Source organism: Muntiacus reevesi, chromosome 19 (genome assembly GCF_963930625.1).
Source record: "Muntiacus reevesi chromosome 19, mMunRee1.1, whole genome shotgun sequence".
NCBI lineage: Eukaryota > Metazoa > Chordata > Mammalia > Artiodactyla > Cervidae > Muntiacus > Muntiacus reevesi.
In genome coordinates this window covers 8,355,972-8,380,125 of record NC_089267.1, presented here as the reverse complement: position 1 = coordinate 8,380,125, position 24,154 = coordinate 8,355,972, and the positions used below count along the sequence as shown (strand labels likewise).

The 24,154-nt window shown below is 37.4% G+C and overlaps 1 protein-coding gene across 1 annotated transcript in view; it reads right to left on the bottom strand.

Annotated features, from left to right (window-relative positions):
- Positions 1–24,154, bottom strand: part of COL19A1 (collagen type XIX alpha 1 chain) — a 401,244-nt gene that overhangs the window by 323,450 nt on the left and 53,640 nt on the right. Inside the window, exons 4-8 of the mRNA XM_065911832.1 lie at positions 22,540–22,663; positions 20,759–21,034; positions 13,719–13,799; positions 7,866–8,102; positions 6,727–6,807 (exon numbers count right to left, since the gene is read on the bottom strand). Of these exons, the coding sequence (XP_065767904.1) occupies positions 6,727–6,807; positions 7,866–8,102; positions 13,719–13,799; positions 20,759–21,034; positions 22,540–22,663 (799 nt within the window). The remainder of the gene's footprint in view (positions 1–6,726; positions 6,808–7,865; positions 8,103–13,718; positions 13,800–20,758; positions 21,035–22,539; positions 22,664–24,154) is intronic.

Here is a 24,154-nt window from a genome sequence, read left to right as displayed (position 1 = left end):
ACTTGTCAATCTAATGTGTTCAATATTGGATTAGAAAGGATGGAAAACTATTCTTTACTTCCATAATGACATAGACAAAAAGTCAAAATCATAAATATTAAATCCTACTTCTCTGAGGTTATTACTAAGGGGAAATTATTCCTTCTTTAAATATTATGAACATATTTTGATTCAATTATTTATTATTAGTGCGGTGTGTCTTTGGAAGGGGTATGTAAGCAATGTCGGATCAGAAATAAAGGGAAATTCACTAGTAATCTCTGGGTTAACAGACTAGACCACTCAGAGTGGAAACTTTCATAGACTGAGATTAGAAGGTAGGGGTAGTAGAAAAAAATCAATACTCAAGTTTTTCATTATAGAGTCAAGTAAGTTAACTTATTTCAGCTTATTTTGATTTTTCTCTGAAACTATACCAGCAAAGCAATTATTTCATAAAGCCTATACTTTGGGGGAAATTAACTTGATAGGGAAGATAATAATACAAAAATAAACTGGAAAATTATTCCCCAAATAGACCTCAGATCATACTTCCACTTAGGTTCAGGAACACTGAAATTGAGCTGCTCTTTTATAAAACTCTGAGGGAATTTTAACTCTTAAGTGGGTGAAGGTATTAACAAGGGTCTTAAAAAGCTGAGACAGTAAAGCGGTTGCTAAGTAATTAGGTTGCTAACTATACTTGCTAAGAAAAGGGAATTAAAAGATTCATAAAATTACAATAATTGAGTCTAAATGAAAGAAAAGCATTAATTATTATTTCATGCAATGTCATCCAGAGTTTAGTCTTGGAGAGAGGGAATGGTTAGAGTGGTTTGATTAGGTGACCTGACACAAAACGCTCATCATAGCTATGTGTTTTATGAGCAGCAGTTGAATCTCAAATCACCTTTCTCCATGAGAGCAGATCATCAGCTTTATGAAGAAAAAAGCAGCCGTAAATCAGACTAATGAAGCTTCACAGTGTGGAGGAGAAAATAGGCAGCATAGGTAAACATTAAGTCAAGCCAAAACTTGGGGCATTTTTCCAAATTATTTTTTATTCTTCACTAACTAGTTGGCAATATCAAACTAAGGCTATGTAAAAGTTTTGTTCTAAAGCTTTTGCTTTTTAAAGGAAAAGTATGGTAGAACTTTAGTGAATAATCCAACAGTTCTTTATGATTTAGCTTGCCTAGTTCTTTCTCTACAACCTGACTCTTCACCTTGCCTGGCAAGGGCCCCTGGGCGATGGGACACAGAATTCACAGGTTCTAGAAACAGCTGAGTTGATGACTTAGTCTTTCTTTGTGGTACAACATTCATTCATTCATTCAACCTATTTTTAGCTACTATTATGTGCTCTTCTATGTATGGTGTGTGCAGAACTCATATTCTAGTGGGGAAATAAACAGAGGCATGATGATAACATGGCAGGTAACAATAAAGTGCTAAGAAATTAAAGAACATAGAGGTAGAAGGAAAGGATGCTTTTTACATAGCAATGCCAGAAAGACCTTTCTATTTTAAAGTGATTTATGAGACAGAGCCTAAATGATGAGATGGAAAGAGCCAAGTGAAAATCTAGAAGAACATTCCAGGTATAGGTAGCCTGGTACACTGACCCTGGAACAAACATGAATGGCGGGGAGTGTAGGAGCTAATATAGAGACGGTTAGTGGGGCAGGATGGGCTTGACTCATTGTGGGGAACACTGTGGCCCATGGAAAGAGCTTCAGTACTACCTTGAGGGAAACAGGAAGCCACTGGTGGGTTCTGATCCACACAGAACAGGATTTACTTACAGGACTATTCAGAACAGTTGTCTAACTCATAGCGAACTGGCATAAATAAAAGTAAAACTTGCTCTTTATAAAGCATTCACAGATCACAGTAAGGATTCTCAAAACTTAACACCTTTAGGAATGTTGTAATGAGTAGTACATAACTGGGAAAGAGATTTGGGAACTGTGTCCTCAAAACTTGTCTCATTTCATCTCCTTGGGCCAAAAGTAAAGTGCACCAAAAGACTAGTAACATATACCTTACAGTTAATGAGAAAAATTAAATTACAGTTACCTCTGGATCGTTCCTAACCAGCATCATCGAAGCATAACAGTGTAAGAAATCTCTTGAAAAACCAGCACACTATATTTAAGAAAAGTCTTGTCTAAATAATTTTGGGAACAAAATAAACACAGATTTGAATGAATGACTTAAATCATTGATCTTTTGAAGAAATAACTATCATTAAATTATTAATATTTATTATAAGTAGCCATATAATAACAGCTCAAAATTTTTATAACCTAAAACATTTAATCAATTGAAAATTCTAAGGGAATCTTTCACAAAGAGATCTGTTTGCTTTTGATCAAGCCAGAAAAGAAACTAAACTCAACGTAAAAGGATTATCCCCACCTCTCTTTCAACGTGTAAGCAATTACACTGCAGATAGGAAAGCAGAGAAAACGTACATTTATTAAGTATCTATTCTGTGCAAGTTCCTACTGAATATTTCTTTGTCACAATAAGCTGCTGACTCAGCATTATAAAGCACCGGTTTCAAAGCAACTAAGAAGTAGACAGGATTGAATCCCAAATGATTCAGGTCCAAAGTGATACTCTTGCTAATACACTGCCCCACCAACCTAAATATCCTTTCTTGGTCTTAACAGACCAAAAGGAAAACTTTGAGAACATCATCTGGTTGCCTCAGTAACACTCTACTTCTGATCATTTCACCAAATCGACTATTCAATATGCCTCAGAGCAAAAACGACTTCTGATCTTCAAACTATGCAGGCACTAATTTGAGCATCTACTCTAATAATGAAAATTATACTCAAGACTCAAACACAGATGGAAAGCCATCTTTATTTACTGCACATTAAAGCTGTAGAATCAGAAAGTACAATAAGAACAGAAATTTACTCAAAATCAAATCCTCAAAAGAAAACAGTACACCTGTGTTTATTGGCAACCTACTCCAGTATTCTTGCCTGGAGAATCCTGTGGATGGAGGAGCCTGGTGGGCTGCTGTCCACAGGGTCGCACAGAGTCGGACACGACTGAAGCGACTTAGCATGCATGCATGTTTATTACAAGTGCAAAGAAAGCTGATAACATTCATGCGATGGTCATCTGAGTTCATATTTGCACAGCAAGGGTTATGCTGGCTTAATTAAATGCTGGTGCATGTGCTGAAACAATAAAGTAAGTATATTGTTTAATTATGTGCCTTGCTCTCTAGATTATCAATATATTTTATCCCAGCTGTTTTTGCCTTGCCACTAAAATCTCTTGTCATTATGACTTTTGGGTAGTCTGGATGTTAAAACAAATGTTAATGTTTTTTAAATGTGTCATAAATGGAAAACTTTTTAATACATTATAACTCATACAGTTTTGTATATTTTATATATTTGGGATTTAATAAATGTGCTAATCATTTGTATTTCTGTGATATCAGTTGTGACATGATCTCCTTTATTTTTTATTTGAGTCCTCTCTTTTTTCTTTGTGAATTTAGCTAACTATAGGCATGTCAATTTTTATTTTTATCTCTTCAGAAAATCAGCTCTTGGCTTCATTGATTTTCTCAATTGTATTTTTATTCTCTATTACATTTATTTCTGTTCTAATTTTTATTTTCCTCCTTCCACTAACTTCAACTTCATTCATTTTTCTTTTTCTAGCTTGTTAAGGCAGAAAGTCAGGTTATTTATTTAAGCCTCTTCTTGTTTCTTAAGGCAAGCACCTATCACTATTAACTCCCTGGAACTGCTTTTGTTGCATCCCACAAGTTTCCAGTTTCATTTGTCTCAAAGTACTTTTTAATTTCTTTTTTTAATTTTTTCTTTCATTCATTGATTACTCAGCAGCATGCTATTTAATCTCAACATCTATGAATTTTCCAGTTTTCTTTGTGTAATTAATTTCAAGTTTCATACCACTGTGGTCAGAAAAATATGCTTGATATAATTTCAATCCTTTTAATTCATTAAGACTTGTTTCATGGCCTAAAATACAATCTATTCTAGAAAATGTTCCATTTACACTTGAGAAGAATATATTCTATTGCTTTAAGAGGGAATATCCTATATATATATCTCTTAAATTCATCTGGCTCATCTGTCATTTAAGGCTAATGTTTCCTTATTGATTTTCTGTCTGGATGAGCTGTCCATGGATGTAGTGGGGCATTAAAATTCCCTACTATTATTGTATTACTGATTACTTCTTCCTTTAGTTATGTTAATATTTTCTTAATGTATTTAGCTTTATATATATTAGGTGTATAAATATTTACAAATGTTGCATCCTCTTGTTGGACTGACCACTTTATTATATAAAAGTCATCTTTGTCTCTTGACATTGTTTAAGGAGTATTTTGCCTGATTAGTATAGGTATCTAAGCTTTCAATTTCCATTTGCATGGAATATCTTTTTCCATCCCTTCACTTTCAGTTTATGTGTGTATTTGAATTCTAGGTAGTATTTAGATGGATCCTGTTTTCAAACTATATTACAAAGCTATAGTAATTAAAACAGTATGGTATTCACACAAAATAGACATATAGATCAATGGAACAGAATTTTGTTATTGTTTAGTTGCTAAGTCATGTCTACCTCTTTTGTTACCACATGGACTATAGCCTGCCAGATTCCTCTGTCCGTGGGATTTCCCAAGCAAGAATACTGGAGTGGTTGCCATTGCCTTCTCCAAGGGATCTTTCAAACCCGGGGATCGCACCTGCATCTCCTGCATTAGCAGGCAGATTCTCCACCACTGAGCCACCAGGGAAGCTCATGGAACAGAATAGCGAATCCCAAAATAAACCCACACATGTATGGTTAATCAATTTATGACAAAGGAGTCAAGAATATACACTGAGAAATGGACAGTCTCTTCAATATATAGTGTTGGCTACTTACAACAGCTAAGACATGGAAGCAAACTAATTGTCCACTGAAAGAAAAATGGATAAAGAAGAAGGTCTTACTGTATAGCACAGGGAAATCTGCTCAATGTTATGTAGCAGCCTGGGTGGATGGAAAGTTTCTGGGAGAATGGATAAATGTATATGCATGGCTGAATCCCTTTGCTGTCCACTTGAAACTACAACATTGCTAATGTTATACTCCAATATAAAATAAGTTTTAAAAAAAGATGTGCTATGTATACACAATGGACTATTACTCAGTCATAAAAAAGAATGCAATAATGACATTTTAGAAACAGGGATGGACCAAGAGATTAGATCCATACTAAGTGAAGTAAGCCAGATGGTGAAAGGCAAATATGATATGATATTGCTTATACATGAAATCTGAATGGAAGTACTATTTGCAAATCAGACATCTGGTAAGGTATATATAATTTTATATCCAAAATGCATAAAGAGGCCATACAACTCAACAGGAAAAAAAGCATACAATCCTATTCAAAGCGGGCAGAAAATCTGTATAGATATTTTTCCAAAGAAGGTATACAGAAGGCCAACATCACTAATCATCAGGAAAATGCAAATCAAAACCACAATGAGGTAACATCTCACAACTGCTAGAAAGGCTATTATCAAAAAGACAAAATATATCAAGTGCTGGTGAGGATGGTTTAGTTGAAGCTTCCTGTGTAACTTTGATGGATCAGTCATTTAGTAGACTTCAGTCTCTTATCTTTTAAAATAAGGAGCCCGTGTAGATTATGTAAATAATTTAAAACCATGGACTTCCAAGTTAAGACATGAAAAGAACTTAAATCTGCTTTACCTTGGAAAATAGTAAGAACATAATCAATTCTTAACCTTAGCAGGAATGAATCTATCTAGTAGTTAGCTAACAAAAGACATGACTCAGAGAGTGGGGAAGAGAACAGCTGCATTCTGAGAAGGATGGGGAGAAGGGAAGGGAAGTCTCTAAGCATGAATCCTGGCTAGAATCAGATCCATACCCATCTGGCTGTCACCATCTCCTCCAGCACACTCTCTCCCCAGCCCCCAGACTGTTCCCTTAGGATCACTGTAACCCTCTACAGGACCTATTACATGTGGCCTTGTAAGGTCTTCTATCTCCCTGCAGATGTAAAGATCCTCAAGAACAGGGAACATATCCTATTCTTTCTATTTCCTCTAACATCTAGCACTAGGCCTCATGCAGAGAAGATGTTCAACAAAGGTAAGCTGTTTGAATAGAGTGATGAAAAATCTCCAGTGGAGACCTGTCAGCAAACAGGAGTTTGTCAAGTATTTGAAGAAGAAAATGCTAAGCAAAGCTCAACCCCAGCTAAAAAACAGACTTTCTTGCTTCACAATTTTGCTGGTGGTTTACAGGTACATTTTGAAAGTGAAATCGCTCAGTTGTGTCTTTGCGACCACATGGACTGTAGCCTACCAGGCTCCTCCATCCATGGGATCTTCCAGGCAAGAGTACTGGAGTGGGTTCCCATTTCTTTCTCCAGGGGATCTTCCCAACCCAGGGATCGAACTCAGGTCTCCTGCATTGCAGGCAGACACTGTACCACAAGAGCCACCATGGAATAGACCAGCCTAATCAGGAACGCAAAAGCAGATTTACATGCTGATACAGTCTTCGTTATTTCAATAATCAGCACTTAAATATATTCAATACCTTTTTACAGAAATTCACGTTTGTGTGGGACACAGAAAAATCAGATGTAAACAATTTTGAAGTCACATTTGAACACATCCTCTTTCATCCTGACAGCATTCGGTGGTGTCTTACCTGCTCTCCTTTCTGTCCAGGTGAGCCTGCTTCTCCATGAGCAAAAATGAATTTTGTGTTAACATATTCTGTCACACTGAACTAAATACATATAGTTTATAAATCAGCTGACAATAGCAAGACAAAGCTTTGCTCTCCTGGGAGCTGATACAGATTCCTCTGCAGGGAGTCTCTTCTCCCCCCACCAAAGGCTCACTACCCACCTCTTGCAAACACCTGCCAGCATCATCTCCTCCTGGAGACCTGTCATGGGCTGGGAAGCATGCTTTCCTCCACATCCCCTGCACCTCGTATAGCCTTTCTCACAGAGCTCACACTGTAGTACTGGTTGCTAGAGGAAATGTAAGGTTCCTCTAAACTTCTAACTCACCCTCTTCCCCACTCCTCCAGCCAGGACGGGAAGTGGTAGCAGGAAGCCCTGAGCCTGAGCATGCAAGAAGTAACAGCACCTCGGACCTCTAGGAGCTACGACAAGTTTTCCTACCCTTGAGTACTGGTATAGAGGGAAGCTGTCCAGAGGTCACTCAGCCTACTTCAAGGACAGGTCCCATAATGCCATCAACATCCACAGACATTCATGTCCCTCGATGGACCCAGGCTTCCTGACCAGGAAAGGGCAAGCGAAACAAATTCTTTGTGCAATCACAGCCCTTCTGCATTTCCCATACAACTCACAGCAGAGGGGAAGTCTGGGTGGGTATTTGGAGTGGACAGATGCAGTCTCCACAGCACAGAGATACACTGTGTGGAGCACCGTTGGATGCGTGTTGGAGGGCAGGCACTGTATCTCCCTCAGTTTGTGAACTCCCAAAAGTGAAAGTGAAGTGCTCAGTCGTGTCCGACTCTCAGTGACCCCATGGACTGTCACCTACCAGTCTCCTCCATCCATGGGATTTTCCAGGCAAGAGTCCTGGAGTGGCTGCCACTTTCTTCTCCAGAATTTCTATGACTGAAGCCTATTCCTGGCATGTGTTTCATCCTGTCGTACAGGTGGTTCCTCCCTTTATTTTCCTTTTCATTCTACTCCCCACCCAGGAAAGAAGGTCAGATGGCCTCAGAACTATCCAGATTGAAATCCAGGGAATCCTAACCCCAAGCCTTTCTCTTTAACCCACCCAGGGACTGAGGGGCCCAGGCACCTGATTCAACGCGCACCAGATGGCAAGCTGCGTTCTGCGCACAGGGCCACACTCACAGGCCGGGCTCACAGTGTGGAGTGGCTTTCCCGTGGGCACAGCTGAAGAGCATACCTTGAGTGGCACGCACTGGCACTGGTCTGTGAGTTCCTGCTTTGCTGGCAGAAATGCAGATAGTCTGCTGGCATGAGCAGGTGCTGGCGATGCTGCAGGACCTCCAAAGCCAGGCTGCTCTGGGCACTGAAATCCAGAAAGAGGCTTTAGGATACAGAGTCAATTCCAAACACCGTGACGTTCCCAGCACTGACTCCCACCAAACTAGGCATGGTTGGGTTTGCCTGCAAGAACTTGCTTCTGACAACCAAGGGTTCACACCAGCATATGAAAGTTCATAACGACTTTGTCCTTTCACTAGCCGCCTACATTTCTATTACAACGACAACACACTAGAATTATATTAAAATGCCAGGTCTGGTGAGAAATTCTAAAGCTATTATATGTGACTTTATGACAAGTACAGCAACATCAAATATTTATAAGAACTGAATTGTTACAGTAAAATGTTTTACACAAATAACATTGGTATATTTGTTCTGGAAACAACTTTAGGAGAAAAGCATGTAATTCGAACTTTTAAAACATTGTTTACTTCAACAAGATGATGATAAAGACATGTAAAAGTAAAAAATAAACTCTTTTATGCTCTAAGATGGTATATAGTTACTCAAAATATGTATATCTTATTCCATTCCATTGTTCTATAAAGTTATTAAAATCTCCCCTGTAACAAAGTGATGACTTTTATCACTTCTCCAATGGGTTCATAAGGTGTGGGGTCACATGAAGTAAAATTGGTTACAAAGCAATGAACTTTTTCTCTATCAAAAAATAAACCCAGATGGAGCATTTGAAGAAGATAAATGTTTCCTTTCCCCTCAACATCATTTACAAGAGTCCTTACCACAGTCTGTAACACTGAATCGGCATTTTCATGAATTTACAATTTCATATCTCTGAATTTGCAGTTTATGGGGAAGGCTTCACACATTACTTTATATACTTCAAATTATATATGCCTGGGAAAATATTGTCAGGATACAAAATTAAAATATTGTCCGTGGTTATTTATTGTGGTGAGATCACAATTGATATTTATTTCCTTCTTTGAAGTTGGCTATATTTTCCAAATTTTACATAGTAAACATATGTTACTTTTCAAACCAAAAAAATTTGAAAAATGGGGAGCATTCTAATGCTTTTGAGCACAGTAAACACTATAAGAAAAATAGCTCCCAGAAAAACTGCGATTAGTTTCCTGTCTTTATCACTAGTTCTATCAAATTTACTGTCTGCAGGTTTAATGATTAGCTATTTAGTTACTGACATTAATTTCCAAGTCTATGAGTCTAAAAATTACATTAGAATGAAATACACAGGATTATCACTAAAACAGTCCATTTATCTCATATGATTTGGTACAGTTTTCCAGCCAGGTCCTGCCCTGTGTCCCATGGGTTTAGTTAAGGTAATCAAGATGCAGTTGAAGCTCACAATTTCGTTCTGGATAACTGATTCACTACTTTACATTGGGGATTTAAATGACTTTAAAAACACGTCTCCGGCTTCACTATAAAACTGCCCACACATTCAAAAAAGTGCCAACAGGGAACATAAGACGTACAAGTAGGGACCCCTTTCTTCATAAAACCTCTGGTTTTGATTTCAGTTAATTAGCCCTTCAACATTTTAATAATCTCTTTCATTTATTTTCAACAAATGTTGCTGATTTCCTCTTTTTCTCCTTATTTATTCTTCATTCTCTCTGTCTAGGTCTGTAGTCATGAAATCCGACTGCTTCAGAAAAAGAAAATCTAATTAATAGCATCAAGGAAATATATTTATAGCTTATATTGAATAAATTTCACTTTTGAAAGATGCTATTAAATATTAATAACAGAAAGGATGTCTGAGTTGAAATTACAGGACAAAATTAGATTTTTAAGCAAGTATATTAAAATTACCTAAGTTCAAATATTAAAAAAATATATAGTTGATGCCAGAATGATGGCAGAGGTACTGAATTAGCTTCCCAAAACATACATTTCCATTAAATGTAAATGCATCATGTTCTATTTCTTGTTAAACATGAACAGAATGGTGATGTCCCCCATAAATACTTGTGAGCAGGAAAAGAGGTCTTTTATTATTTTTTTCAAGTTTGGAGATGAATTCCTATCTTATTTTCTACTCTTTAAAACTAAATCCTTTTAAAACATGATATTTTTTCATAATGTGTGGGGTCATGTCACTGCTTTTAATTCCAAATTTAATTCCAAATCATACCACTGAATGCATCGCCTATTTCCTTAAACAATTTTCTTGTAATTCAAGTTGGGGCAACTGTTGGTAAAGAATATAATATTTACATACATCAAAACATCATTACATGAAAAATCAGAAAGAGAAAGTAAGGAATCAATACCATTCACCATTGCAATAAAAAGAATAAAATATCTAGAAATAAACCTACCTAAAGAGAAAAAGACCTGTATACAGAAAACTATAAGACACTGATGAAAGAAATCAAAGATGATATTAACAGATGGAGAGATATTCTATGTTCCTGGGTAGGAAAAATCAATACTGTGAAAATGATTGTACTACCAAATGCAATCTACATATTCAATGCAATCCCTATCAAATTACCACTGGTATTTTTCACAGAACTAGAACAAAAATATTCATAGTTCATACGGAAACACAAAAGACCCCAAATAGCCAAAGCAGTATTGAGAAATAAGAATGGAGCTGGAAGAATCAAACTTCCTGACTTCAGATTATACTACAAAGCTACAGTCATTAAGACAGTGTGGTACTGGCACAGAAACAGAAATATAGACCAATGAAACAAGATAGACAACCCAGAGATAAACCCACGCATCTATGGGTACCTTATTTTTGACAAAGAAGGCAAGAATATGCAATGGGGCAAAGACACCCTCTTTAATAAGTAGTGCTGGGAAAACTGGACAGCTACATAGAAAAGAATGAAATTAGATCACTACTTAACACCATACACAAAGAGAAACTCAAAAGATTATAAAGACCTAAATGTAGGACCAGAAACTATTAAACTCATAGAGGATAACATAGGCAGAACACTAGATGACATAAATCAAAGCAAGATCTTCTATGACTAACCTCCTAGAGTAGTGAAAAAAAAACAAAAATAAACAAGTGGGACCTAATTAAAAGCTTTTGCACAGCAAAGGAAACTACACACAAGGTGAAAAGACAATCCTCAGAATGGGAGAAAATAATAGCAAATGAAACAACTGATAAAGAATTAATTTCCACAATATACAAGCAGCTCAGACAACTCAATACCAGAAAAGCAAACAACCCAATCAAAAAGTGGTAAAGGGACCTGAAGAGACATTTCTGCAAAGAAGACATACAGATGGCTAACAAGCACATGAAAAGATGCTCAATATCACTCAATATCAGGGAAATGCAAATCAAAACTACAGTGAGATATCACCTCACACTAGTCAGAACGGCCATCATCAAAAAGTCTACAAACAATAAACACTGGAGAGGATGTGGAGAAAAGGGAACACGCTTGCATTGCTGGCGGGAATGTAAACTGATACAGTCACTATGAAAGATGGTATGGAGACTCCTTACAAAACTAGGAATAAAACCACCGTATGACCCAGCAATCCCACTCCTAGGAAATAAAAACTGAAAAAGACACATGTACCCCGATGTTCACTGCAGCACTATTTACAATAGCTGGAACATGGAAGCAACCTAGATGTCCATCAACAGATGAATGGATAAAGAAGCTGTGGTGCTTTAGTATTCAGTGAAATACTACTCAGCCATTGAAAGGAACACATGTGAATCTGTTCTAATGAGATGGACGAATCTAGTGCCTATTATACAGAGTGAAGTAAGTCAGAAAGAGAAATATAAATATCATATACTGACACATATATATGAAATCTGAAGAGACGGCACTGATGAATTCATGTTTAGGGCAGCAATGGAGAAAAAGGCAGAGAACAGACTTATGGACATGGTGAGGGAGAAGGGGAAATGTATAGAGAGTAACATAGAAATTTACAATACTACATGTAAAATAGATAGCCAATGGGAATTGGCTGTGTGACTCAGGGAACTCAAATGGGGCTCTGCAACAGGCTGAAGGGTGGAATGGGGAGGGAGATGGGAGGGAGGTCTGGGAGGGAGGGGACATGGGTATACGTATGACTGATTCTTGTTGATGTATGACAGAAAACTACAAAATTCTGTAAAGCAATTATCCTTCAATTTAAAAAAATTTTTTTAAGAAAATGAACCAATAATAAAAAAACATTACTTTTCAATCAAGGAAAATTATTAGTTTTATGAGCCCTCACATAAAAGCTTAACTAATAAAAGAAACCTTTTTGAAGAAGTCACATCTTCAATATTTAAATGTGTGGCTCCAGGAAGTCTAGGTATTTCAAGTCTGTAGATTGGCATTCTAAATTATCTTTTCAGATATTTATAGAAAGATATTTGGCTGGCTTTCATTGCAATGAGAGCCATGAACTAGATTAGAGATACAATTTATAAACCAAGTTGCATAAGCAAAATATACAATTTTTAGAGATTTAGCTATGCTTTGAGTCAGTTGGTCACATTATTACTCTACTACCCAAAGTGAGTGATAAAGTTTGATCAAAGTTAAATTTGATTATTAAATTATTAATAATTTTTTATTTTCAATGGTTAAAGTGCAAAACTTCTGGGAAATCTGACACAAAGAATAATATTTTCACATTTTGTTTTTACTTTTTATATGTTCTTTCTGTTAAAGACTTCTTAGAATTAATCCATTTCAAACTACAGTCAAGAAGTCAAGAAACAATGTTTTGACCCCTTTTACAAACAAAGCACTAGGAATCATAAAAGAAGCGCACAAAAGTATAATCCCATCAATGAATTTAAAAGGTAGTTGAATAAATTAAAAACAAATACAACTATAATGATATAAGGTGCACAAATGGCCATTGCAAGAAGAGATACCTAAAGTACTGAACTGATTATTTTTTTAATGAAAGGTTAGTACAAGAAAGCAATAGTTGTAGAGTTAGGTGGAAGATATTAAGAATTAGAGGTTAAGTAACTGAATTTATAACGTTGTGAACAGGCAGTGACCAAAGGCTTGGAGACAGAGATGAGTAGAGGGCAGGGAATGCGCCTTATTGAGGTTAGCTAGCCTTGTTCCTTAGCACAATGCCCAAAAGATCAATGCTTTTGAGTAACAGATGATCAGTGGAAGAATGTAAATGAATCTACAAAGCAGTGATTTGGAGACTTATTCTGGTTATCCTGGGGATGGGAAAGGCTGATGGCATGATAATAACAACAGTCTAGGCGCCAAGTAAAGGCAGAAATAGGAGCAGGAAAGATGCAGTGGAAAAAACCTCTCACAAAGGAAAACTGCCCAGAACGGGTGGCAGGCTAGGAGAGAGAGAATCACAGATGTCAAACCCCTACAACTGGAAAGTGATGATCCTTCCATCAGAACATGTCGGAACATAGTTTAGGAATAAAGGCATGGATGGATTCTCTTTTACTCATGTTGAGTCCAAAGTAAGACCATATCATTCCTGAAGTTCGGGATAAAACACTAGGGTTAAAATGGTGGCAAGAAATGATGGGAAGGCCTCGAGAGGGGTCTCTGGCTTGGAACTGTTTGCTCAAGTGGTTTCAACAGCACACATTCTGGGCTGCTCTACACATGACTCTACAGCCCAGGCAACTGGCCTTCTATGGTCTTCACACACCAGAAAATGAACTTACCTTAATGTCTGATATCTCGCAACATGTTTCTTGGGCTATGAAGTTCCAGTTACAGTAGATCTGAAGTTGGTGAAGTTCAATCTATTAAAAAATTAGTAATAAGACATATCATTAATGTTGTTTGAAAATCACATTTGGGCATTTGAGAATGATGTTAACTGGAAAGAAAAAAATAAGTTAATACAAATAAATCACCAGCAGATATTTTGGGTTTTATTTCATTTAGGAGTCATGATTTTATGGACCATTTCAGAAACAGCAATGGACCTAGTTGTTGAGACAGATATATATGTAAAGAAAATCACATAATAAGAGCAATTGCAAATCTTTGCTCTTTGTTTCAAACCATGAAAAAAAGAAGTATTTAATTAGAGATAATGCACTACAATAAAGTATGCTCACAAAATGAGGAATATTTCAAAGAAAAAAATTCCTGGAGAAAAACTAAAATAAAAGGTATGAGCTCATGATGGAAAAGGCTTTATCTGTAGTTCCAGACCTCCAACTTGAGGGACTAAAAAAGATGCTCACTTCCCAACGTGGGGAAAAAAATGGTATTTAGTTTTATCTATTTTTCATGGATTCTGTTTAATACCTATGGATTTTATGTTATATGGCATACTCCTGGCCAAGACTCACAATCTTTTTGCAAAAATAATTGATTCTTCTCTTTGCTCAGCAAATTCACATTTGTTGGCATTTGGATATGAAATTAAAAGTAGTTTCAGGAAAGTACAATCATTCCTGTAAAGGCAAGGTCAAATAACCACATCAGAGAAAGCAAACGGTACAGAATATTGACAAAATTTCAATATGACAGATGGGCAGAGGCACTGTTTTAAATTAGTCTGTGGTTGCAAATTTAATAATTTATTAATAACCATATGATGATTTGACATATAATATAGGCCATAAACAACCTCTTCTCCCTGCCTTCTCATCCCCCTCCCCATCTTTCTCTTTCCCTCTCTCCTCTTTTCTTCCCCCTCTTTCTCTATATCCTAATGTAACAGAGGTAGAATATGTATTTCTTTGAGATCATCATTTTCTACAGTGAGACCCAACTGTAATAACATAACAGTTAATTCTATGATAACAGAAAGCAAATATCTGTGGTTAGCTTGGAATCTCTACCCCAACACCAAAAAAGCAAGAGAGGAGGAAAAAAGCTGTAACTATTCTCTACACTGAAATGAACAGAATCATTTCAGCTCATAGAAAGCATTAAGAATGCCAGACATCTTTCGGATTCATGAGCAGCTTAAGATTTGCAGCCAGTGCAAAATTCTGATGAAATGAAAAAATGAAACGTAATGATTTCTTCTCTATAACCTTTTCCAAGGTTACTGAAGTAAGTTTACTTATAAAGTTTAAATACACTGTCTTACATAGTCTAATGAAACATCAGGCAGTAACGTACCCATTATATAGAATGAAGAATGAGGAGACTCCCATTAACATTTTCCTTAACTAAAACTAATTTATCATCAATACTGTTACCTGAATGGTTAATAAACACTGAAATTCTATTATGTGTCATCCACTGTTCTAGGGCCTTCATATGAAGTATTTTACTTAACTGAAGATAAATAACCAATTTTTTATGAATTAGAACCTAATAAAGTACCTATGACACTGAAACTACAATCAGCCTAGTTTAATTATGCTTTTGTAGTTCATTAGTTACTTTAGAATCTTTCATTGACACAGTGCTTTAGAATAAGAATACACTGACTCTGTCACAACTAATTTGTTTTAAAAAATACTTTTATCAGTTTTGTCACCTATTTCTCTACACAAAAGCACATGGGTAGTACACATGCAATAAAATGCAATCACTATAAGTTTTTTCAATAAATTACATTCTGAAAAAGCGAAACATTTTCACATTACAACAGGTCTTATAAATCACAGGGTTTGTATGGAGATGATAAAAATAATTAGTTTACTTACAGTTTTAGTAGGATTTAGAATCTTTGAAAAATAAAATATATTTTACTTGCCTAACTTAAATAGTGAATATCTCTTTTAAAAGCTCCGTTTCACCATAGATAATATACATGCTGTTCTTTCAAAACATCCCACCCTCACGTTCTCCCCCAGAGTTCAAAAGTCTGTTCTGTACTTCTGTGTCACTTTTTCTGTTTTGCATATAGGGTTATCGCCACCATCTATCTAAATTCCGTATCTATGTGTTTTGAAAGAACAGCATGTATATTATCTATGGTGAAACGGACCACCAGCCCAGGTGGGATACATGAGTCAGGTGCTCAGGCCTGGTGCACTGGGAGGACCCTGAGGAGTCGGGTGGAGAGGGAGGTGGGAGGGGGGATCGGGATGGGGAATACGTGTAACTGTATGGCTGATTCATGTCAATGTATGACAAAACCCACTGAAATGTTGTAAAGTGATTGGCCTCCAACTAATAAAATAATATTTAAAAAAAAAAAAAAAAAAAAAAAACAAAAAAAAAAAACAAAACAAAAAAAAAAAAATAAAAAAAAAAAATAAAAGCTCCATCACTGTGATAATGGCTTAATATTATTTTTAAGTGAACCAAGATTCCACATTAAACCATAAAACCATTGTAAAACTACAGTGTTCAGAGTGTCTTTTAATCAGGACACACAACAATATCCTTTAGTCTCAGACTGTTCCCTTGAGTAAGAAGTTAATGAAACACAGGACACTACACTCAACCTCCAGAGCAGAGCTCTGAGCCAGAACCCACTCTTGCAATAACTTGTTCCTCTCGCATTGCTGCCTCTCCTTCAAAGGCTAGGCACTTATAGCCTAGTCCTAAAGCTCTTTGGTTCCCTCAGTTTCCCACTTTGCCCTCACTAGCCATGCGGGAAATCAGATTCCACTCAACAGCAGTGCTCCAGCAAGAGCAACCATCACTCCCTAATACTGTCCTCAGAATTCCCTGCGGATCACTTCCTGTCTGTCTACGCTCCCCCCACTGCTGGAAGTCACACCTCAGGCTTAGCTGCTGAGACCCACTTCCCCTCTGACTTTGGAGAGACCTTTCTGAAAGGTCTGCCTAGGACTGTTGCCGTTCAGCTCAGTTCAGTCACTCAGTCGTGTCCGACTCTTTGCGACCCCATGAACCGTAACACACCAGGCCTCCCTGTTCAACACCAACTCCCGGAGTCCACCCAAACCCATGTCCAACGAATCAGTGATGCCATTTAACCATCTCATCCTCTGTCATCCCCTTCTCCTCCTGCCCTCAATCTTTCCCAGCATCAAGGTCTTTTGAAATGAGTCAGCTCTTTGCATCAAGTGGCCAAAGTATTGGAGTTTCAGCTTCAGCATCAGTCCTTCCAATGAACACCCAGGACTTATCTCCTTTAGGATGGACTGGCTGGATCTCCTTGCAGTCCAAGGGACTCTCAAGAGTCTTCTCCAATATCACAGGTGAAAAGCATCAGTTCTTTGGCACTCAGCTTTCTTCACAGTCCAATTCTCACATCCATACATGATCACTGGAAAAACCATAGCCTTGACTAGACTGACCATTGTTGACAAAGTAATGTCTCTGCTTTTTAATGTGCTGTCTAGGTTGGTCATAACTTTCCTTCCAAGGAGTAAACGTCTTTTAATTTCATGGCTGCAATCACCATCTGCAGTGATTTTGGAGTCCAGAAAGATAAAGTCAGCCACTGTTTCCACTGTTCCCCCATCTATTTGCCATGAAGTGATGGGACTGGATGCCGTGATCTTAGTTTTCTGAATGTTGAGTTTTAAGTCAACTTTTTCACTCTCCTCTTTCACTTTCATCAAGAGGCTTTTTAGTTCTTCTTCACTTTCTGCCATAAGGGTGGTGTCATCTGCATATCTGAGGTTACTGATATTTCTCCCAGCAATCTTGATTCCAGCTTGTCCTTCTTCCAGCCCAGCGTTTCTCATGATGTACTCTGCATATAAGTTAAATAACCAGGGTGACAGTAAACAGCCTGGACGTACTCCTTTTCCTATTTGGAACTAGTCTGTTGTTCCATGTCCAGTTCTAACTATTGCTTCCTGACCTGCATACAGGCTTCAAAAGAGGCAGGTCAGGTGGTCTGGTATTCCCATCTCTTTCAGAATTTTTCACAGTTTACTGTGATCCACACAGTCAAAGGCTTTGGCATAGTCAATAAAGCAGAAATAGATGTTCTTCTGGAACTCTCTTGCTTTTTTGATGATCCAGAGGATGTTGGCAATTTGATCTCTGGTTCCTCTGCCTTTTCTAAAACCAGCTTGAACATCTGAAAGTTCATGGTTCACATATTGCTGAAGCCTGATTTGGAGAATTTTGAGCATTACTTTACTAGTGTGTGAGATGAGTGCAATTGTGCCGTAGTTTGAGCATTCTTTGGGATTGCCTTTCTTTGGGGTTGGAATGAAAACTGACCTTTTCCAGTCCTGTGGCCACTGCTGAGTCTTCCAAATTTGCTGGCATATTGTGTGCAGCACTTTCACAGCATCATCTTTCAGGATTTGAAATAGCTCAACTGGAATTCCATCACCTCCACTAGCTTTGTTCGTAGTGATGCTTTCTAAGGCCCACTTGACTTCACATTCCAGGATGTCTGGCTCTAGGTGAGTGTGAGTGATCACACCATCGTGATTATCTGAGTCGTGAAGATCTTTAGTTCTTCTGTGTGTTCTTGCCACCTTTTCTTTATATCTTCTGCTTCTGTTAGGTCCATACCTTTTCTGTCCTTTATTGAGCCTATCTTTAAATGAAATGTTCCCTTGGAATCTCTAATTTTCTTGAATCGACCTCTAGTCTTTCCCATTCCATTGTTTTCCTCTATTTCTTTGCATTGATTGCCGAGGAAGGCTTTCTTATCTCTCCTTGCTATTCTTTGTAACTCTGCATTCAAATGGGTATATCTTCCCTTTACTCCTTCGCTTTTCACTTCTTTTCACAGTTATTTGTAAGGCCTCCTCAGATAGCCATTTTGCTTGTTTGCATTTCTTTTTCTTGGAGGTGGTCTTGATTCCTTTCTCTTGTACAATGTCCCGAACCTCCGTCCATAGTTCATCAGGCACTCTGTCTATCAGATCTGGTCCCTTAAATCTATTTCTCACTTCCACTGTATAGTCTGAAGGGATTTGATTTAGGTCATACCTGAATGGTCTAGTGGTTTTCCCCACTTTCCTCAATTTGACTCTGAATTTGGCAATAAGGAGTTCATGATCTGAGCCACAGTCAGCTCTCAGTCTTGTTTTTACTGACTGTGTAGAGCTTCTCCACCTCTGGCATCATCAATCTGATTTCAGTGTTGACCATAACAGTCAATTAATACTATGATTACTACTGGCAGCCACCACTTACTGACATAGGCTTATTCCATCTTTACTGATACAGACTTAGTCTTTAAGACCTTGAGAGAGGAGTAGTAGGCTTTGTTGTTCTTGTTGTTGCTTTTCAGTCTTTTATGCCAGGATTGAACAGCATGTGTTGTGCTGTGCTCTGCTAAGTCACTCAGTCGTGTCTGACTCCTTGTGACTCCGTGCACCGCAGCCCGCCAGCTCCTCTGTCCATGGGAATTCTCCAGGCAAGAATACTGGAATGGGTTGCCATGCCCTCCTCCAGGGAATCTTCCCAACCCCGGGATCAAATCCAGGTATCCTGCTTTGCAGGCGAATTCTTTACCATCTGAGCCACCAGGGAAGCCCACCCAGTGGTATGTCAGGCCCTAAATAAATAAATGAATATACAAAAAACTGACCATACACTATGCATTATGGCACATACTCCATGAAATTATGAGTCTACCAATATTACTTTATAACTGAGGATACTGAGACTTTGAAAAAATAATAGGGACAAGATAAATTACCAGGTCATAAAAGCTAAGTGGATGAGCTATGATTTAAAACCCCATCTTTCTGATTCCCCAAGCAAGCTCACTCTCTCTGATGCTAAGATGTCTTATCTCCAGAACTGGTCTCTGCTCGAGCCTATTTTAATAATCATCAGTGAACCCTAGTTAAGTCATTCTCACTGATTTGTTCATTGTCTCTGAGAGAAGACAGTTTAAAAATAATATTTTATTAGTGATATATATATGTAATATCTGTCTATATATCTATCTGTCACCTATCTCTGATGCCTTCCACAAGAACCTTTAAAAATAGTATGCTAGCCAAACACATACTTGCACAGAATCATACTTTTGAAATAAAACCTAACTGTGAAGTGCTTTGTCTTAACAATTCCTATTGGTGGTCTGCACTCAGATTATTTGTATGGGTTTTCCCATCATTCCACCCATAAGAACATGTGAAGTCATCAAATTTAGATATACTCCCCCCCCCTTTTAAAGATAGTGGCTGTGTTTCAATCCAACAGAACTCTGAAAAACCATTATAAACTAATGAAAAATAGTCTGCAATACAAACACTTGTGAATCTGAGGATAAATAAACAGCCTATTATTCTTGAATGAAAACTTCAGATAATCTGGAACCATTTAACTTCATCTTTTTCCAGTCTTTCTATTCAAAACATATGAACTTAGATCAAACTTATGTGTATGTATGCATTAGTCGCTTAGTCATGTTCGATTCTTTGCGACCCCATGGACTGTAGCCCACCAGGCTCCTCTGTCCATGGAATTCTCCAGACAAGAATACTGGAATGGGTTGCCATTCCCTTCTTCAGGGGATCTTCCCAACCCAGGGATTGAATCCAGGTCTCCAGTATGGCAGGTAGATTCTTTACCATCTGAAGTACCTGGGAAGCCCAGATCAAGCTTAGTTTTGTATAATATTTTCAACTTTTACTAAAATTTAATTTTAATAACTTTATTTTTAAGGCATTACCTAGTTCTTTCAAATTCACAGGCTAGAGAAAAATAAGTGAAAACAGATAGAAAATAATATATGTGAAAATATGGCTGGAAATACATAGCTATGCTTCACCCATCTGATGGCAAATTAAGCAGTGCTGAGAAAGAAATATCTTACATAGCTACTAAAGGCAAAAAGGTTTTAATAAGACATTTTCTTTAAATTTATAAATGTTACTAGTTCACAACTCACATCCACAGGTTTGCCATCTGAAGCTCGGGCAGCAATAACAGTCCTTCCACGGAAGTCCACGGTACTCTTTGCATCAATATGTCGGCTTGCAACTAAGTTACAATCCACATAGAGTGAAATGGCCTGGGATTGTATACCAAAGCCAAGTTTATGCCACTGACGATCAAACAAAGAACGGAGCTCTTGATTTTTAAAAATGTAGTTCAACACATCTCCCTCGGCAGCTTGGAACATCAATTCCACCACCTTCCTTCCACCATCAACTATTACAGAAACCTGCAAAAATGCAAATGATCTTTAAATGTTTGAAATTAAGTTTTAAACATTATTAAACATACAAATAAAAACTCAAGTTGCATGTTAGTAGAACTGGGCACTCAGTGAAATGTTCTAAATGACATTTGTGTCCATCAGCTTTCTTAACATAAAAGAACAGTAAACATTCAGCTACAAAAATTATTTAAATATGTGGTATTTGGTGAGTGTAGTATGCTTCTTTTGTGAGAGGACATCTAGGAGTGTATATGCGTGTGTGTGTGTATAAAAATCTCTGTATAAGTAATTCAAGAATTAAATGCCACTAATTTAAAAAGAATAAGAGATGATCACTTCCCTTAGCATGGAAACTGAGATCAACCTCGTTAACCTTTGATGATTTGCATGGTGCATAGAAAATACATTTTCACAGAGTGCATATTATTCCTGTTCAAGTCGTATTTCCATCATAAAATTGTGACTATAATAACAGATATAAAAGGTCATTAAAATGAAAAAATTTTTTAAATTTTTAAAATTAATTAATTAATTTTAATTGGAGGCTAATTACTTTATCATATTGTGGTGATTTTTGCCATACGCTGACATGAATCCGCCATGGGTGTACATGTGTTCCCCATCCTGAACCCCCCTCCGACCTCCCTCCCCATCCCATCCCTCAGGGTCATCCCAGTGCATCAGCCCTGAGTATCCCGTCTCACACATTGAGCCTGGGCTGGCAATCTGTTTCACATACAGTAATAAAAACATTTTGATGGATATGTACAGAAATAAACACAGATAGATGATGCCCATCAGTAACTGTGATGTTCACCTTCACTCCCTGGAGTGCCTGCTCCCTTCCTTTCTGATAAACCTCTCTCAGTATTCCTAGATCCCTGCTCTCCTTATGGCCATCTAGGGGAGCTGTCTTTTCCACATTCCCACAATTCTCACCCAACTCCAAACTGTCCTCAGTCACCATTACCCTGTGATGGTGCTCCAATGTGGCATCCCCAGACCATAGGCTCCCTGAGAACAGAAATCAAGCTTTGCCAATTTCTTATTTTGTCACCAACTAGCATCTAGCATGTGTTCAATTATTTTCTATTGATGGAATCAATATTTATATCTCATTCCCTAGTTCATTAGGGATTTCAGATGAAGCAATTAACAGCTTTTAAATATATAATAGGAGATATCAGAAATGATAGGAGATGAAGAAGTTGTTAGTGAGATACACTTGATGTCAATGAAGCAGTTATAAAAGAAGGGCAGACAGTTTGAGTGTCTTCAGACAAAACAGGAATCCAGAAAAAACAAAACAAAACAAACTCAATCTTGTCTCACCCACCAGGCTCTCCAATTACGTATCTCAGTGAGAGCCCCCTAACTCTAAGAATACTTGCATTTCCTGTGGATGATTCCTCTAAAAGGATACTCCGATATGAGGTCTGCTCCCAAATTTATACCCACAGTTTCGAGAAACAACACTCATCAGCATATCTCTCTGGTTCCATCCTTACCTGTGGCATATTACGCTGGTTTAAAACCTGCCACAGGAACCACCGTTCCTTCTTGGCGCTCCTTCGCACCCGAAACATGGCAGCTATGGAGAACTCCTCAGGAAGGCCTTTGGGAAATATCTTACTGTGGGAGAAAAACAAAGAACCATTGTGTGGAAACTGAAGGAGGCAAGAACAGAGTATCTCAGTGTGAAGGTTTCCACAACTCAGTATCTCAGCTGTATTTTCTCAATGAATTTATAACTCATTACAGACATCTACCTAATGAATATGGAAGCAGTCACACCTACAGTTACCTATGGAATTTTTATCCTGTTCTTTCCCTTTTTATAAATTTCCTGATAAGTGTTGCTAAAGCTTGAGGTGTGTAAAAGCAAGCAGCTTTCAGACTATATTACTATGGGGGTGATATTCCTTTACTCAACAAGATATTCCCATAGAATCTTAGAATTCACTGCAGTCTTGCAAACAGTAGACACTTATAAAGAAAATAAATAATACCTCCTGGTTTTATTAGTAGAGAGAAGTACAGGGCATTCTAAAGAGCACTATCAACAATTACATGTATATCAGTCCAAAGAAGTTTTACCATGTTAAACTCTTGCAAAATAAATTCCTAATTCTGATTTCCTAGTAGGTATCAATTTAAAACTGAAATTAAATATCATAAAGGCATTTTAGCTCTTTTTTTCATTCTTACAGAAAATAAAAATATACAAATTCTTCCTAGGTAGCAGAGAGAAGCCTAAAGTCAGTCCAAGTATGCTTTTGCCTCAATCTTGTTTCAAAATACTGGTCTCACTGGATCTATGAAGAAACTTCAGGGAAAAAATTCACAGTGAACACACATCATATTTAAACTTTCATTTGAAAACATGGAGAAATACATTCCTTCATGTTGACTTTTAAACTTATCCACATTGTATATAAACACTCTGCAAGGCAGGAATCTTGCTTCTTTTAAAAAATCATGAGTAGCAGATACAAATTCTCTTGAGGCTAACACAGCCAGAGGTTGTTTATATAAATAAAATATCATATATTGAGATAGGAACTACTAACTGGGACTTCACTGGTGGCTCAGACAGTAAAGAATGTGCCTTTGGTGCAGGAGACCTAGGTTTGATCCCTGAGTCAGGAAGATCCTCTAGAGAAGGGAATGTCAACCCACTCCAGTACTCTTGCCTGGAGAATTCCATGGACAGAAGACCCTGGCGGGCTATGGTCCATGGGGTTGCAAAGAGTCAGATACTGGGAACATCACACCAAGCTCCACTGAAACTGACAACCAAACTCATGGAAAATTCTGAAACTTTGGTTTTACACTTTGTGTTAGAGACAAAGTCACATGTAGTAAGGAAATCAGGAAAAAATATCAAAAGGCTATGCTAGCCTAAAGTTCTTACTTGGTTAAATACATGTACACACACATATTATGCATATACGTATATGTTCATACATGTACACAAGCATACCTCAAGAATATTGCAGGTTTAGTTCCAGATTACTGGAATGAAGTGAATATCACAATAAAGTGAGTCACACAAATTTTCTGGTTGCCTAGTGTATGTAAAAGTTGTACTTACACAATACTGTACTCTATTATATCTATATC